Genomic DNA, 17,147 nt, shown 5'->3' with positions numbered 1-17,147 from the left:
ATTTGAGAAGATGATCCGAGTGAGGTAGGGCCACAGGAATTCTTGTTCTGTTTTGTTTTCCCGATGGAGAAAATGAGTATTTAAACACAAGACTACTTGACTGGTTAAGGGGAATTTCTGGTCCTACCCACGAGGCCCACTGTGGCCCTTGCTTGCTGATCTTTACCTCCAAGTACTGATTAATCAGGCGTAGGGAGCGGTCAGTGATGTTAAATATATCTCTCCAGTCAAAGTCGGTTGTGTCCTCAGACGGGTTGTCTCCCGGACCCTTATAGAGGAAGTTTAGAATGGCTTCCGCGGTGACACCTTCTCCTGTAAGCTGTTTATTCACAAAGTCCTTTACTGTTGGGTGCCCCAGCGTGTCCTTAGGAAAGAGAGAAATACAATCACGAAAATGAGACACACAACAGGAGTTTTGGTCTGGTGCTTAGGCCATTTCTGATTCTGTTTTCTTTCTTTTTATCTGTGTCAGCCTTGGGGCTTGAACTCAGGGCCTGAGCACTGTCCCTGAGCTTTATAGCTTCAAGGCTGGCACTCTACCACTTGAGCCACAGCTCCACTTCCAACTTTATTTTGTTTTGTTTTGGTAGATAATTGGAGATAAGAGTCTCTCAGACTTTCTTACCTGGGCTGATTTCAAAGCATAATCTTCCAATCTCAGCCTTCTGAGTAACTAGGATTACAGGTTGAGCTACCAGTTCATTAGAAATGACCAGCTTGGTCATTTCTAATTTTTAGTTTTTAGGAATAGAACTACTAAGTCTCCCCCTCACCCCACCAAAAAAAATATCTGGTGGCTTTTCCTTCATTACAAGACCATTATCTCTATCTCATTTTTCCTAAACACAGAACCTTCTAGAATAGAGGGGAGGTAAGTGTGGGATATTGGAGACATAGACAAGGGGGCATATAAAATGATACAGAAGATGCTCCCCCTCTTTGTTGGTGGATTTTTGTTGTTTGTTCTTTTTTACTTATACCTGCTAAACAGAATGCCTTTATCTAGGCTTCTCAAAACCTGAGACCAGACAGACCCAGGCAACCATCTTGTAACAGAGCCTGTCCTTTGGGAAGACTTCCTTTGGAATCTGAGGCTTTCAAGTGAATTTATGAAGTCTAGAAACCTGTGGAAGCCACTGGTCTTTACGAAAGCGTTTAGATTCTCCCCACCCTACACCCAATCCAAGAAACATATTTCCCACCCAAAGTTGGTGAGTCCAAGAGAATCTTCCCTGGTCCTTCCCCATCACCCCAAGTCCATCCTTACTCTGATCATGGTTATCTGGGTGCTCTTATCAAAGAAGTACCAGATCTGAGGCCCTACTTCTCCCCAGGCTTTGATGAGCTTCCTGAGGCGTTCCAATTCTTCAAAAGTTGAATTTGCCTAAAAGGAGAGGGGGAGAGAGAGGTGATAAAGAATCATCTTTAATGTCCATGTCATAATTCTTAATGTTTGAGAAAGTCTTTTCATAGAAATGTTTTTTATTTTTCCAGTGAACTAGTATTTCCCAGAACATAATCATTTCCCAGCCTCCCAAAATGACAGAATCAAATTTGCTAGTATCTCAGAGGTACACGAAATATTGATGATGTTACAGTTTCAAAACCTTATTAAAACTATATTTGGATTCCAATAGCGTGACTCCTTTGAGCACATAATTCTAAGTTTAAAACAAAATGAATGTCAGGAAGCTGAAATGTGTCTTGTCAGATGGGAATGAGGCAGAGAGAGAGAGAAAACACTGCAGATGAAAGGAGAGAGAAATGGTGGGGAAATACAGCCATAATACTTAATGCACACATATGAAAATGAAGCCAGGTAAGTTGGAGGGGATGGGGTAGGGGTTGAGGTAGATGGGTAAGTGGAGAGAAGGAGGGAGGAATGACATTGATCAAGATGAATTGTACCCATCAAGTGAAGTTGAATTGAAATGCCTTTGTACAACTACTGAAAGATTAAAAAAAATACAATAACAAAAACAACTATATTTGTACTCCTTCAGGCAAATATTATTCCTCCCTATCTTAGTCTGTTCCAGGAAGCTAGGATTCAGAGAACTGTGAACCCTTTTATTAGGGATGTAATTCAGGCAGTGGGAAAGAAAATCTCATTGTAGGCTGCTGTAGGGAGGGAGAGAGGGCCGGGCAGAGGCGGTGGAGCAAAGCATTCCTATGATGGCTGTGGATGAGGGAGGAAACCCAAGAGTCCATTTAGCAGAAAAACAAACAGGAGACTCACTGCCAAGAGAGCAGATTCAAACTATCTCTGTCTCTATCTCTGTCTCTCTGTCTATCTAGTCTGTCTGTTTGCCTCTCTCTTTCTCCTCCCTCACTTGGGAGCTCCAAGGTATAAGAAACAAGACCACTAAGATCTTTCTTACATTCTTCAGTATTCTTCGCACTGCAGGGGAGTCAGGAGTGAAAAGGATTTTTCCCATAAGCAAAGGCTTTGCTGCCCTCCAGGCTATTTTGGTTAAAGGGTTTGACTCCAGGCTCTGGATCAACGCGTTACAAAAGGATGCTACAGAGAGAAAGGATACATTTATTTATTATTTTTTAAAAAAGAAAATCCCCTGTTGATCATCCTGGAACATAGTTATTAGTGTCCCAAATCACATTTCTCATTCTCATTCAACTCCATGCTGCAGGCTTTAACAATAACCTAAATTACTAGGCTGGACCTCAGCAGTGACAAGCTCATAGTTAGCAGCGAGATGCCACCATCCCACTTGATAATGGCCTCATAGGAGGGACAAAAGATCGGGCTCCCTGGTAGTTTACTCTGCGCTAGAAGTAGCTTGAAGCTTGCCTGTGATTATTGCAAGACACACACAAGCCATTCTCAGATGGAAGGGACTGAAAGCCCAGATACAACTGTCTCTTGCAATCTCAACGTTAGCCTCAATAATTTCATTCCCTTTAGCTGTTTGTCTTTTTTTTTTTTTTTTAATTGTGTGTAGCTATTGCAGAACAGCTCCTTATGGCATGTGGGATTTTTTTTGGCCATTTTTAACCAGAGTTTCCCAGTTGCATTTCTTCCCCATTCCAACTCGCTCTGGCTCACTAGAGCAGAAAAAAAAAAAAGTTTACGTTAGAAAAGATGGCCTGCCAGAGAATGGCCATTTGGCATGCAATTCAGTGCCACACACACACACACACACACACACACACACACACACACACACACACACACACCACACACACACACACACACACACATACTTTCATGGTGCTGTGTTTGCAACAAAACAAAACAAAAACACAACTGTCCCCCAGCCCTGACGACTTGCCAGGACCTTTCTGACCTGAGCTCTGCTTGCACCTCTAGACTGCCTCCTTGTTGATCATCCTTCTCTTCCTCTAGAACTTAACCCTACTTCAGCAACAGCACTGGTCAATGGCCCCTCTGTTCCCTTTCCAAGTGCGCTCAGCACTTTCCCTGGCACACATCCAGAATGTTCTATGAGGCCCGCTCTCCTCAAGAGGGCAAGTGTGCTTTCTGGAGAAGCCCCTTTCCCAGGGGCCACCCACTCAGCCAGATCAGCAACCCCAGTACAGTTTTCAGTGGGAAGAGTCCACCGGTCCCCTTCACCAACACCGGAGGCTGGACTGTCCATAGAGCTCGGAGAACTCACTTACTTGTTCTTTTGTCATAGGAATAGACAGGGTCTTTCCTTGTGGAGTCGATCCCCAAGAAGGCCTTGTAGTTATTGTCTTCATACCAGTTGAAGGAGAACACGCGTGAGCCTCCTCCCTCGGGGTACCCACACACGAGGTCAGGCAGGAGGCTCATCAACTGGGTGCCAGTCTCAGGACCGCTTTTCTGCAGGAGAGGTCTCATCACCCACAGCAAGTCTTGAACACTTGGCCGATGGATAAACTTGAGTAAAGGAAAAGCTTTGGATTATTTTAGGCTATTAAATTCCCGCCCCCCCCCTCGCCCCAGTACTAGGGATCAAACCCAGGGGATTGCATAAGTTAGGTAAGTGCTCTACCACTGAGCTCCATTCCCAGTCTACTCTTCAGATGATCTTAAAACAGCTAGAAGCAAGACTTCTATATAGTTGACTTCCATATTTGAAAGGAACCACTCATACTAAAAATTCTTAATCTGAAAAGCCAAACCTTCTCAGACTAGGAGAAAAAAAGTCAATCATTTTAATATCTCCTTTCTCTGTTATTTGAGTTTCTGGAGAATACACATTCTTAGGGAAATTCAGTTATTTTGCGTAAGCCAGTTCCTGGGTTTTGCTAGCCCCTCAAAATTGGGACGCTAGGAGGAAAAAGTTGGGAAATAAAATGATGGAGCAATGTCTCTGTTCTAGAAAGATAAGGTCAGGGCAAGTTTCTTTGGTTAAATAGTATCAAATCTGCCTTTCTAGGGCTGGGAAGGTGCCTCAGTGGTAGAGTGTTTGCCTTGCATGCATGAGGCCCTGGGTTCGATTCCTCAGCACCACATAAGCAGAAAAAACAAACAAACAAATGTGTAAATCTGCCTTTCTACATTTGGATTATTACCTCATTAGTTTAATCTTATCAGATGTGAGCTCTTCATTTACCTGGAACTTGTGGCTTGTATGTGTATGTGTGTGTCTCTCTGTGTGTGTGTTTGTGTGTGTCTGTGTGTCTGTGTATAGCTGTGTATCTCAAGGCCCAAGCAAACATAGAATAGGCAAAGTCTACAAATTCCTGGCCAACTAAGGAGAGCCTAGTGGCCTGTTCCTCTCCATAGAGTGTTATGACCTTCATGGCCTTGCCCATCATTCTCTGATGCTGAGAACTAATTGAGACACTAGCCAGAGTGGTCAGTATCTTAGTTCCTAGGAAGCCGTTTGGCTTTTAGAGGAAAATGAAATATAAAAATAGTGCTGCTTTTATTCCCTAAGCATCCATTATTATTCATGTTCAAAGCACTTGGGAATTAACAAAAGAGAAAAAAGAAAACCATTAGGATTCAACCAGGTGAGACGAAAAACATTCTCCTACTGCAATAAGTGGTGTTTACCTGTGGTCCTAGCTGCGTGCATGCCAACACTTGCCCTCTGAAACTGATGGGCGTCATGTGGAACCTACACTGTGAGTCATGCCTATAATCACAGCCTGTGCTTTGATATTAGAAGCTAGAATCTCAGATTGCTTCTACAATAGCGACTCTTATGATGGTCTCACAAGGGGATCCTTGCCATTATTATGTCATTCATTTAATCAGAGATGTAGAAGGGCTGCGTGAGTGTTAAATGATCTCATGTCAGTTAATATATACCCAATCTTTTGCTTCAACTTCACTCACAAATGCTTAGATCCGCTATCCAGACAGGAAAGGAATCTTCTGGAGCTCCCACACACCATTAAGAGTGATTTTTGTGTCTTGGGAAATTTTTTACATTCTCTGTCAACTTCAGCTCTATTATGCAGATAAGAGGTTTCTAGATGCTATGAGGAAACTTAGCCACAGCAGTTGGTACAACAGGCCCTTTTTGAACTTTTTGTGTACAATGGGGTTAAGTTCTAAAAACAGTCACTTGCTTTTCCAAGTTAACTGAGCCTAAATCAACTGCAGGAAATCAGAGGAGGAAAAGTTGGAGGAAAATCTCATTTCACCTTTTGTCTCCCTTTGGTAATACTTGTCCCATTGAAGAGTGACTCCCTTCTCCATCGGCATACTTCCCACAGCCATCATTATAGCTCTGCCACGGATCAGCTCTCAAGTTGCAAGGATCAATTTACATGACAGAAGGCTTGTGAACATATGTTATTAAACAACATAAAAACTCACTGGAAGAGCTGGGTGCAAGTGTCTCACGCCTGTAGTCCTAGCTACTCAAGAGGCTGAGATCTGAGAATCACTGTTTGAATGAAGTCAGCCTGGCCAGGAAAGTTTCTGAGAGTCTATATCTCCAACTAATCACCAAAATGGCTGAAGTAGAGCTTTGGCTCAAATGGTAGAGTGCCATCTTCCAGTGGAAAAGCTAAGCAACAGTGCCCAGGCCCTGAGTTCAAGCCCCAGTACCAGTACTGGCACACACACACACACACACACACATACAATGACAACAACAACAGCACAACACTCTCCCTGGAAGAGAGAGAAATTGGGTTGATGTAGGCAAAGCAGTTAGAATAGCACTTGTAAACTGAAAGAATCCATCACATCCATCCCAGGGGACCACACGGAGGCAGGCAGGCACAGGAGAAAGATTATTTCAAGGTTTATTAGAGGAGCCATAGAGCACATGGCAGCCTCCACTATGGAGGTAGCAGCAGGGTGTGGGCATGGGAAGTGAGGAAGATGGGAGCTCAGGTAGATCTGGGTGGAGAAAGGGAGGGGCCAGCTCTATGGGAGGAGCTCAGGTCTGGGTGGAACTGAGGACCAAAGGTGGGCATAATGCTTACATAAACACTATATAAGTATGAACTATTACTAGTGGCAGTACACATTATATGTATTTGAAGAACATAAGAAAAGAATGGATCTCCTCAGTACTGAAAAGCTTTAGATTTAATTGTAAGTCCACTGATGATTTGTGCTATATCAGACACATTGCTTATTCAAATTATTTTTATTTCTTTATTTTAATACATATAGTAACCTTTGTAAAGACAATTAAATTATAATGAATAGCATCAGGCTACTTACCTCTTGAATTCTAGGTGAGATATCAGATAATATTCTCCCCCAGGATCTCAGATTGATACCTTGAGAACTTCTGTCCAGGATGGTGGGAAGCTGTAATTGACAAAAAAAGTTTATATATATATATATATATATGTATATATATATATATATATATACATATATATACATATATATATATATATATATATATACACACACACATACATACATGGGCCAGGTTTGGTAACACATGACTGCAATCCCAGCTGTATGGAAGGTTTAAGTAGGAAGACAGATTTGAGTCAGACCAGGAGGAAAAAGCAAGAGATGCTATTTAAAAAATTACTAAAGCAAAACAGGGCTAGGGAGAGGCATGAGTTACCCCCCCCACACACACCAGTATCACCACCACATACACTCAGAGGTCTGTCAATTCTCCTTATGCTTTTTTTTTTTTCTGATTGCAGCACTTTTTCTGCAAGATTCCTTTCAGAAACAAAATTCTTTTCCTTAATTGAGAAAAATCAAAAGCTCTTATTCCAAGTAGTCCTGCTGAGCCAGTCAGTCACAAATACTTTCATGGTAACATTACATACACTACAGTGATTCTGATTGCAGACACCAAAAAAGATTCCTGGAAGATGAAAACCAGCAGAGCTGGCCAAGTGTAAAGGAGGGTGTTGGGAAGGGTGTCCATCTGTTCATCTTGGGCTCTCTGGAACCTTCCAGGCTTCCTTCAATGCTTACAACTCTTCCCCTTGCTGCCCTTTTTTTTTTTTTTTGTGGGGGGGGGGGGGGATTGTGACTCTTTTCCTCTGTTCAAAACTACGCTGTCATGGAAGATTCTACCAGTTCCGTCACTTTTGTTAAAAGCTACTGTTGGCTGAAGTCAGCAGTTTCCTGGTCAGTTCTCCAGTTGAGAGAAGGGTTTTTGTGATGTTCGCTCACCATGCATTTATGAAAATCAAGTTCAACTCCTGATTGACTATTCTCCATAGATCCAAAAGTAATTGATATCCTGTAAGCATCTTTTAGTATTGAACTCTAAGAATTGTGTGTGTGTGTGTGTGTGTGTGTGTGTGTGTGTGTGTGTGTGTGTGTGTGTGTGTGTGTGTGTGTGTGTGTGTGTGTATGCTGGTCCTGGAGCTTGAACTCTGGGCCTGGGCACAGTCCCTGAGCTTCTTTTGCTCAAGGCACTCGACTTCTTTTGCTCAAGCACTCTACTCAGCCACTGCTCCACTTTGGGCTTTTTGGTAGTTTATTGGAAATAAGAGTCTCATGGACTTTCCTGCCCAGGCTTTCTTCGAACCATGATTCTCAGCTCTCAGCCTCCTGAATAGCTAGCATTACAGGCATGAGCCACTGGCTTCAGGCTTGAGTTCTAAGCTTTAAGACATTGACTTTCAAACTTCAGTTTGCGCCTCGAGTAGGCCCAGAGGGCATCAGCCTTTGGACTTGGAATTTTCACTCAAATATTTGTGGACCACAAGCATTTTGTTGGCTAGTATGGTTCTCAGTAAAGCTGAGGAGCAGGTGGAGTTAGGTGTTGATCAGCAAGTGTTGCATTACCTTTTCCTTTGCCTAATCTACTCATAGCTACATGAAAGGTGATTGCCCCCCAGGTAGAGTTACATGGGCCTTTTTGCTTGACCTCACAGTTAGGTGTCCTATAGGCACATTGTTTATGTCCTTCCTTGCCTCCCACCAATGGGGCTTGCATGTGTTGATGTGTCATCTGTCTCTTTTGCCTCGTATCCATAGAAACTATATGTGCTAAGCTCACGGATACTCAGAAGGAGACTCTGATAAATGAGAGGTTACTCTTATTGTAGCAACAAGCAGATGGATCATAGTTGTGTATATACTTGATACTCTTTGGAATGCTGTACTCATTATGGACAAGGATTTTCATTCATAATTTTGTATCACATAAAATTCTTATCCATTGCATTTTTTGGTAGCAGCTTAGGATACTTGGGAAATCCTAAACTCCAGATGCTGGGAGGTGAAATAAAGATTGCTTTAGAGATATTATATAATTCTCAACACCCAGTTAAAAATGTCTATGAAATACAAGTCTGCTTTTAAGTTGCCTAGAAAAACCCGAAATAAAATTTAGCTTTATCATCTTGTAAAATTCTCTCATATTGACATCTGATTAAAAAATAGATACAGTGGGCTCAAAGGGCATGGTTCAAGTAGTAGAGAGCCTACTTGGTACTTGCTAGTAAAAGATCATGAGTTCAAATCCTGGTACTGAAAAAAACAGTTGATGCAATTAAGGAGTAATAATGACTTCCTGAAAACTCACAATTATTCATTTCAATAATTCAATAGTTTAATTTATGCTCAGGTAGTTCTGAATCAGAAATAGAATATTCTAGCCTTTATTCCCCTTCTCCTCATGGAAGCCAGGACCTCACAAATGTTAGAGAAGCAATTAACAGTGTGATACATCTTTCCTGTTTTTCTTTTTCTTTTTCTTTTTTCCAGGGCTGAGGACTGAACCCAGGCCTTGTGCACGCTGGGCGGGCGCCCTTCCACTGGGCTAAACACCCAGCTTCTTCCTTTTTTTCTTAAGATAACAAGTAATAACACCTGCAGAGAACTCTCACTGAAATCAGCTCCACCCCTATGCAAGAGTAATCACTAGTAAAATTTTGGTATGGATCCTTCCAGAAGCATCAAGCTTTTAATTTTAAAAAATTTGTATCTCTGGGGGCTGGGGAGGTAGCTCAGTGGTAGAGTGCTTGCCTTGCATGCATGAAGCCCTAGGTTTGATTCCTCAGCACCACATAAGCAGAAAAAGCTGGAAGTGGTGCTGTGGCTCAAGTGGTAGAGCACTAGCTTTGAGCTGAAGAGCTGAGGGACAGCGCCCAGGCCCAGAGTTCAGGCCCCACCACCGACCAAAAAAAAAAAAAAATTGTATCTCTGGTTGACAATTACTCATTTCTATCACAGTTCTGAATAAGCTACACAAGCTGATTTGTTAGAGCTTGTAGAATATTTAGCCTCAGTGGTGTTCTGATCTTCTCTTAGTCCATTCTGTCTACTATAGTAGAATGGGTAGCTTATAAATAGCAGAATTATATTCCTCACAGTTCTAGAGACTAGAAAGCTATGATCAAAGCTCTGGGAGGTTTGTGTTAGGTGAGAGCCTGTTTGCTGCTGGCAGAGAGCATAGTGTTTCTTATCTTTATATGATAGAAGAGTAAGCTGGCTTTCTGCTATCTTTTCGTAAGGTTTCTAATCTCACTCATGACCTATTCATCTCTTGTAGGCTTCATCTCCAAGAATAATCACCATAGGGATGAAAATTTCAACGTGAAGAGTTCTGGGAAGGCACACTCATTCCAAGCAAATACCTGCTTGCATTTGCATCACTCCATTACCTAAAGGGCCTTATAGAAACACACACACACACACACACACACACACACACACACACACACGTGTGTGTGCTTACACACTCACTAATAACCTGAAGCATAAGAAACACTACAAGGATAAAACATTGATTTAACCAGTTTTTTTTTAATTTTTTTTTTGGTCAGTAATTTTGGGGCTTGAACTCTGGGCCTGGGTGCAGTCCCTCAGCTCTTCACCTCAAGGCTAGTGCTCTACCACTTGAGCCACAGTGCCACTTCCGGTTTTCTGGTGGTTTATTGGAGATAAGAGTCTCACGGACTTTCCTGCTCAGGCTGGTTTTGAACCGTGATCCTCAGATCTCAGCCTCCTGAATAGCTAGGATTATAGGCGTGAGCCACTGGCACCCAGCCTGGATATATATTTTTTTAATGTGTATTTTCAGACCTCTGCTTTTTTCAGCACTTTTGGTCATATACTTTCCCTCTCTTGACATCCACAATATTGTTTCTTCTGCTTTACTCTGCTCCTTCTCTGCCTTGCTCATGAGCTCTTCTGCCTCCTCTGTCTCCCTAAAAGCTAAGGTTCCCTGAAGGTCTGCATCCTCTTGCTCTCTTATACTGCCCTTCTGTACTACTCTTGACTTTTTGTGCCAATACTGGGGCTTGAGCTCAGGGCCTTGAGCTCTGCCTTGGCTTTTTTTGCTCAAGGTTGGTATGCTACCACTTGAGCCATACTTCTCCTCTCTTCTGCAATACCATCTTTTCTAATTTTCATTTAATCTGCTACCTCTTTACTGATAACTTCTAAATTTGATCCAGATCTCTCCCCACAGCTTCAGCCTACACTTCCAACTGTCTGCTAGACATTTGCCTTGATACTACACATCCTGTACCAATCACTTTGTCTTCCCCCAACTACCTTCTGTTCCTAGGTGCCTTTTCTTTGATTAGTTGCACCAACCTCTGTGAGGCACTGTAATAGATTCTTCCCTATTTCCCTCTGTATTGCTTTTGTCCTCATCTGACAAAATATCTGCAAGGAACAACCTAAGGGAGAAAGGCTTTATTTCAGCGCAGTGTTTCAGAGAGTTCAGACCACAGTCCTTGGTTTCTTTGATTCTGGACCCATGAAGAGGTAGAACATCATGGTGGCAGAGGTATGTGGAAGAGGCTTTTCACCTTATGGTGGACAGGAAGTAGAGAGGTAGAGAGCGGGGGAAAGGACCAGGGGCAAGCTATAATCTTCAATCTTGACCTACTTACTCTGAAATTTCCAGAACTTCCTAAAATAGTGTAACAAGCTGGGGACCAAGTGTTCAACATGTGATCCTATGGAGGATAGATCAAATTCAAATCATAACACCATTCTGCTGTCCTTATCTCCACCCTGGGGGCCCCAGGAACTGGTGTGGGATATGAATGCAAGGCACATATGTACTAGAGAAGGTAGCCAGGGAGGTCTGAAAAATGACATCAGGAGGAAGCCACAATCAATGGCCAGAGTTTATAGAAGCAGTGTAGAAGGAACAACCAGGTCCTAGAGAATGGGGATAGGGAGCTCAGAGACACAGGAATGAAGGAATTTTCACATGCAGGTATCTCAAGGGATTAGACATCAAGTAAATCCGTCACAAGCTCAGAACACTTGAGTTTCTTCCTGCCCTGAGTTGGTCACCTGTCTTCCTCACTGGACTGTGGTTTTGAGATTGTCCATGGCTATGTTTCACCCACATGAACATCTTCTCTCCATTCTTTCCTTCACAGGTGGGCACACCGTGGCCGTGAGCTTGCAGATTTTAAAGCTGCCTTCCATGCCTAGGCCAGTCTATTGGAAAGCACTGATGTGCTTTCATATCTGCATATTCGACTTTAAGGCTCCATGAACAATATGATATGAGTTCTGGGTATCTATTAGGAATATGTGTAAAATGGGAAACCTGACCTATAAATTGGACCTTAAGTTTTATATTTAGGAATACTGAATTTCACCATAACGTCAATTAACATAACTTTCCTTAAATACATAATTTCATGTTTATTAACTTTAATCTTAAAGCTTTTCTGTGTATTTTGGAATCAATTTTTCTTTTTCACTTCAAGTCTTAAATCTTTTTGTAGGCTTCTTTACAACTGTGGTCTTTAGGCACTACAGTTATCACGTTAGGGACTAAGGGATAAAACAGTCAACTCACCTCACATCCTCCCATCCTCAGTCCCAGATGGGCAAGAATCAACTCATCTGAAAGTTCCTTGCCTCACCTCTGCAGAAAGCCTGTACCACTCACCCCTTTTCCTTGCCCTGTGGCTTACTCCTAGCTGTTCCCTTTATCCATTCTCGGCACATTTATCTGTGTGACTCCTAGATTATAAGCTTCTTAAGCAGGAACGACTTTATTTTATTTTCAGAACATCTACACAGTAGGTACTCAATGGCTAGGTGTTGAATAAGAGCATTATAATCCTGACTTAGATTACTGTAACCCCTTTGTACATCATCTGTATAATAACAATAAAAATTTAAATTGAAAAAATTAGAACAACAACAAAAAGAACATTATAATCTAGTAAAAAAGAGACTGAGTCTATTGAAGTCTTAGGAGCCATGAGTCGTGGTGTGTCTGCCAGGCACAATGAGGACTTACAGAGAGCAAATGGTCGGCTCTACCTTGATGACCAAGGTGACACTTGAGTTGATGCTTGTAAGAAGACAAGCTGATGACTGCGAGGCTGACAGCAGTGTCTGTGGACAAAAGGGGAGGGCCAGGAATTCCAGGTGGAGACAGGAATGTGAAGAGAGCTAGCAAGAGAGTGAGACCAGAGGTATAGCCAGATAAGAACTTCAGGAATCTAGGGGAGAGGGACAGGAAGACATAGCTTGATATACATTTCTGTGTCTGGCTAACACTTTCCTTTTGATCTGCTAACAATTTCATAATATTCATCTATCAGACATGTGTTTGGCACTCTAGCTGCATTTCCCTTTATAATTCTTTTTTAGTGAAAATGATAAATAAGGAGGCTTGGACTCACATCCTCATTTGCTATATTACTTACATCTCACAATGGTGCTGGTCTCCAGGAAACCTTCCAACTGTATCTGTTTGCTAGTTATCTAATGTTGAGGTAAATTATAAAATAACTGTTCTAAGGCTCTCTTCTTCCTTTAGTTTCCACCTCATTATCTACTCGGATGCATAGGAATTTTCCTTGCCAAAAGAACTAGAAGAGGCCATAAATTTATTTGAATGGAAATACGGAAACATTTCTGAGCAAAAGGTCATAGACCAAAATGGAAACAAATATCTTCCCCCCCACACCCCCTACACCAGATTCTTAAACCAAGAATTTATCTTAACTTCCTAAATAATACCTCCATGCCATTATCGGGCTTAGTACCACCAACACAAAGTCAAGGTCTAACTAGATCTCTTAGGAAGATTGGGTATACAATAGAGCTTCAGCAAAGATACTCAATGAACCATGGTTGGTCTTCAGCAATCCCAAAGCCTTGATCTTGTACTTAAGAAATTGATACAAGGTAGCTGAAGGATTTTGGCTTCAAGAGGTCTCTGAATTGTTTGTTTTAGGGACAAAAACAAACAAGCAAACAAAAAACTCACAACAAAAAAACAAAAAAGTACTCTTTCTTTGAGATTGTGTAATATTTTATAACCTAAGCAGAATCAATCATATCAGCTCCTAAAAAAAAAAAAGTCTTGAGTAGTATTTGCTGATGCCTCAGACTGACTTCATGAGTTAATTGAACAGCTGCCAATCGATCAGCACATGAAAGAGGAGTCTAATGAGTTGAGTGCTTTGTTTATACTCTGTTCTCTAATTCAAAAGAGGCAATCTGGGAGTGAAGGCCTAGTGCCAGCAGTGCTGGGGAGAAGCAAGACTGTGAGGCTGAAACAAAACTCAGTCAAAAAATATAGGGTATGACTTAATTTTGAAGTCAAGGATGTACCTACTGCAAAGGTCATTAGGTAGCCTCAGGTTAAAAGTTTTAGGATCAGCATGGTCTGTAAGAGTGGTGGAAGGTTCTGGAATCAGAATGGGGGTCAGAATGGGCTGGGTAGCTATCCTGAAAGTACCCGCAGCACAGGGGAAGAGTAGATGAAGAGGGGAAGGGAAATGGGGACAGACAGCACTGAGCTGCAGGGTTCAGCTCTGGGCTGCAGCTACAGGAAGCCCAGATTTATCCGGGAGGGAAGTTGTTGCTGGGCGACTGGGGGGAATGTGGATTTGAAGCTTGTTTGTTGCAACCTGACAGTTGTTAAGCATCAAATGAAAAGAGAGGAAGCTGCTTGGGGGGGGGGGGGGGGGAGGGTGTCAAGCAGGAGTGGCGCCTGCGTACTAGGAAATGCGTCATGAGTGGAGAATTCAGACTCAGTCATGGCAGGGCAGGGGGTGGGGGTGGGGATGCCCAACTATCTCTACTGGAACAGGTCCCCAAGACATGCTATCTTCCCACAGTCGGGGAAACAGCATCTGAACCACAGGGTGGACTCTCAGGCTGTGTGAACAGACAGGTTACAGGACAGGTTTCAGCTCCACCAAAACTAGGCCTTTTTCTCTCTGGTGACTTCCATCTTGAAGAAAGCAGGATGAATGCAGGGGTGGTGAAAGGTCACTCTGTCTGAGGGGGTCTGACGAAGGAGCAAAGGGACCACTGCCAAGAGGGTGTCTTCTTGCTTTTAGGAAGAGCAAAATGCTTTGGGTTTTCAAGTGTTTTCCCATCCTCCTCTCTAATGTGAGTTTCACTCTATCCCATGAGACATATAGTATCATCTTGATTTTACAGATGGGGTGATGGGGTCCCTTTAAAGGACAGCAAGCTGGGTTCCAACCTAGAGTTTAGACCCAGTCTCCTGGCCACTAAGAGATACTGGGTGGTCCTAGACTCTGCTCCTTTCAACACTGGTCCCACCCCATCCTTGGGAGCACGCTGTTGATGGTGTAAAGAGAGATGAGGTAGAAAGGACATGCATATGATAGGTAGGTAAATTCCATGAGTCACGATTCCTTGTGTAACTGTGGGAAACGATTAATGCTTCTCAAAAGTGATTCAAATCCATAAAAAAAAAAGTTAGAAGCTACTGTTCTGTAGATATCATCAAGAGTCAAAATTCGGGGCTGGGAAGGTGGCTTAGCGGTAGAGTGCTTGCCTTGCATGCATGAAGCCCTGAGTTCGATTCCTCAGTACCACACACACAGAAAAAGCCAGACGTGGTGCTGTAGCTCAAGTGGTAGAGCATTAGCCTTGAGCACCAAGAAGCTCAAAGACAGTGCCCAGGCCCTGAGTTCAACCTCCAGGACTGGCAAAGAAAAAAGAAAGAAAGAAAGATGGAAAGAAAGAAAGAAAGAAAAGAAGGAAGGAAGAAAAAAGAAATGAAAAGGAGCCAAAATCCTTCTATAAACCAGTTTATACCAGACAGCTCAATCCTTCTGACCGAATAAAGGCCAAGACCTCAGTACTTTTCATCCTAAGTATCCTTCCCGGGGCCTGCTGCTAGCCAACCTCATTACGTGTTCACTTCTCAATAATTCTCTCTTTCTGAAACTATAAAGCAAACACGTGGTGTGCTGAGGAAATAGGCCCTGGCTTGTTGTACATCTGGAACTTAAAAGAAATCAGGGCACGTGCCAGGTGTGGCAGTTCACACTTGTAATCCTAGCCACGTGGGAGGTGGTGATAGGAATATCCAAGTTAAGGCTTCTCACATTGTCACTCTGAACAAAGTGAGATCCTATCTGAAAAATAAATTAAATCAAAAAGGGCTGGGAGCGTGGTTCAAGTGGTAGAGTACCTGCCTAGCAAAGAGGGTAAGACCCTGAATTCACCTCTCAGGTGATAAATCTGGTGTGGCAATTAATGTAAACTTTGTGTACAATCAAGAACCTCTCTTTTATTTCTATTTCTCTCGTCTATCTTCCTTTTAGTTCTTCTTTATTGAAATCCACTCACCCAAAGAAAATGTTGGTTACAATAGACACCGATTTTTGTAGATTTAGGGGGGTAAAAATGCAAATTTTGTAGTCAAATACACTTGCTCTGGCTTAATGACTTTCAAAACTTCCTATTTTCTGGCTAAGTTTTGCTTTTGCTGCTCCCTGGTTCTGCTGGCATTTTGGTTCGCTCCTTTATCTCCTCTCTCAAAGCCTTCATGGAGAAACAGGAGCAAATTGACAAGGTAGAGACTTAGGAATCAGAAGAGGAAATCATGATGTTAAGTCACTCATGGGGATCTTATTGTAAACTTCAGGAACGCGGGGGCTTTCCTGGAGACTTCTGATGCAGCAAGAACCTTCCAAAAATCAAAACACATAGTTGAAACTTAACCAACTGCGGAGACCGAGCAGGAGAGCAGAAATTAGGGCCAGCTCCCCCCTCTTGCCGGGCATTGGGCAGCCCTCCCCTGTTTCTTCCCAATGACTCAGGAATTCAGGGAGCAGAGCCAGGAATGAAGCAAGACATTGACAGGAGCTGTAGACCCCCAGGACTGGGTCTTTCCCTTCTCTGGAACTCAGTGGTCAGCCAGTCCATGCTCACAGGGCAAGAGCTATGATGAAGTCAAGCAAAGTAAAAACCACAGCAGAGTAGAGGTTGAAGGAAGGAAAGAAAGCTGAATCATGCCACACCAGGAGCATTTTTTTTTTTAAACAGAGAAGAAAATGGAGCCAAAAGAGACCAGATTTCCTCCATCAACATCCATTGAGCAGGGGCAGGGATAGGGGGCAGGGGGAAATCACTCAGATTTCCCAGCAGTATGGCTGGTCTTGGCACTCATTTCAGTTCCCTGCTGAATTTCCACAAATAAACATTCAGAGCAGAAGGGACAGATTTGCTTCTCAGCAAGATTTCAAAGCTGTGCACCAAAGTAGGAGAGAAAACAGGAAGGATCATGGGGGCAGGGTGGGGGTGAGGGGGAGACAGAGGGGATGGAGAAGGAGGAGGAGGAAGGGGAGGAGGGCATAGAGGAGGGGCACACAAGCCTGGACCCAAATCAGATGGGAAAGCTCCCAACTCCTCACCCGAAACTAACTGACACACTCCTTTTTATGAGGTGTGAACATTTCAGGTGACGCTGACACAGAGGTGAAAATAAGAGGAACTAAAATCCAGCCACCTGGTACCTGGTTTCTTGCTTCTTTTCCTAGCC

General features: G+C 42.9%; 1 protein-coding gene across 1 annotated transcript in view; it reads right to left on the bottom strand.

The window, feature by feature from the left end:
• Positions 1-17,147, bottom strand: part of Abca4 (ATP binding cassette subfamily A member 4) — a 127,959-nt gene that overhangs the window by 82,935 nt on the left and 27,877 nt on the right. Inside the window, exons 7-11 of the mRNA XM_042683963.1 lie at positions 6,638-6,727; positions 3,640-3,880; positions 2,382-2,521; positions 1,268-1,384; positions 167-364 (exon numbers count right to left, since the gene is read on the bottom strand). Coding sequence (XP_042539897.1) covers positions 167-364; positions 1,268-1,384; positions 2,382-2,521; positions 3,640-3,880; positions 6,638-6,727 — 786 coding nt within the window. The remainder of the gene's footprint in view (positions 1-166; positions 365-1,267; positions 1,385-2,381; positions 2,522-3,639; positions 3,881-6,637; positions 6,728-17,147) is intronic.

The sequence above is a fragment of the Dipodomys spectabilis genome, unplaced genomic scaffold, assembly GCF_019054845.1.
Source record: "Dipodomys spectabilis isolate Male_0828 unplaced genomic scaffold, ASM1905484v1 ptg000002l, whole genome shotgun sequence".
Taxonomy (NCBI): Eukaryota; Metazoa; Chordata; class Mammalia; order Rodentia; family Heteromyidae; genus Dipodomys; species Dipodomys spectabilis.
Note: the sequence above shows the minus strand (reverse complement) of the source record. Positions and strands in the feature narration are given on the sequence as shown.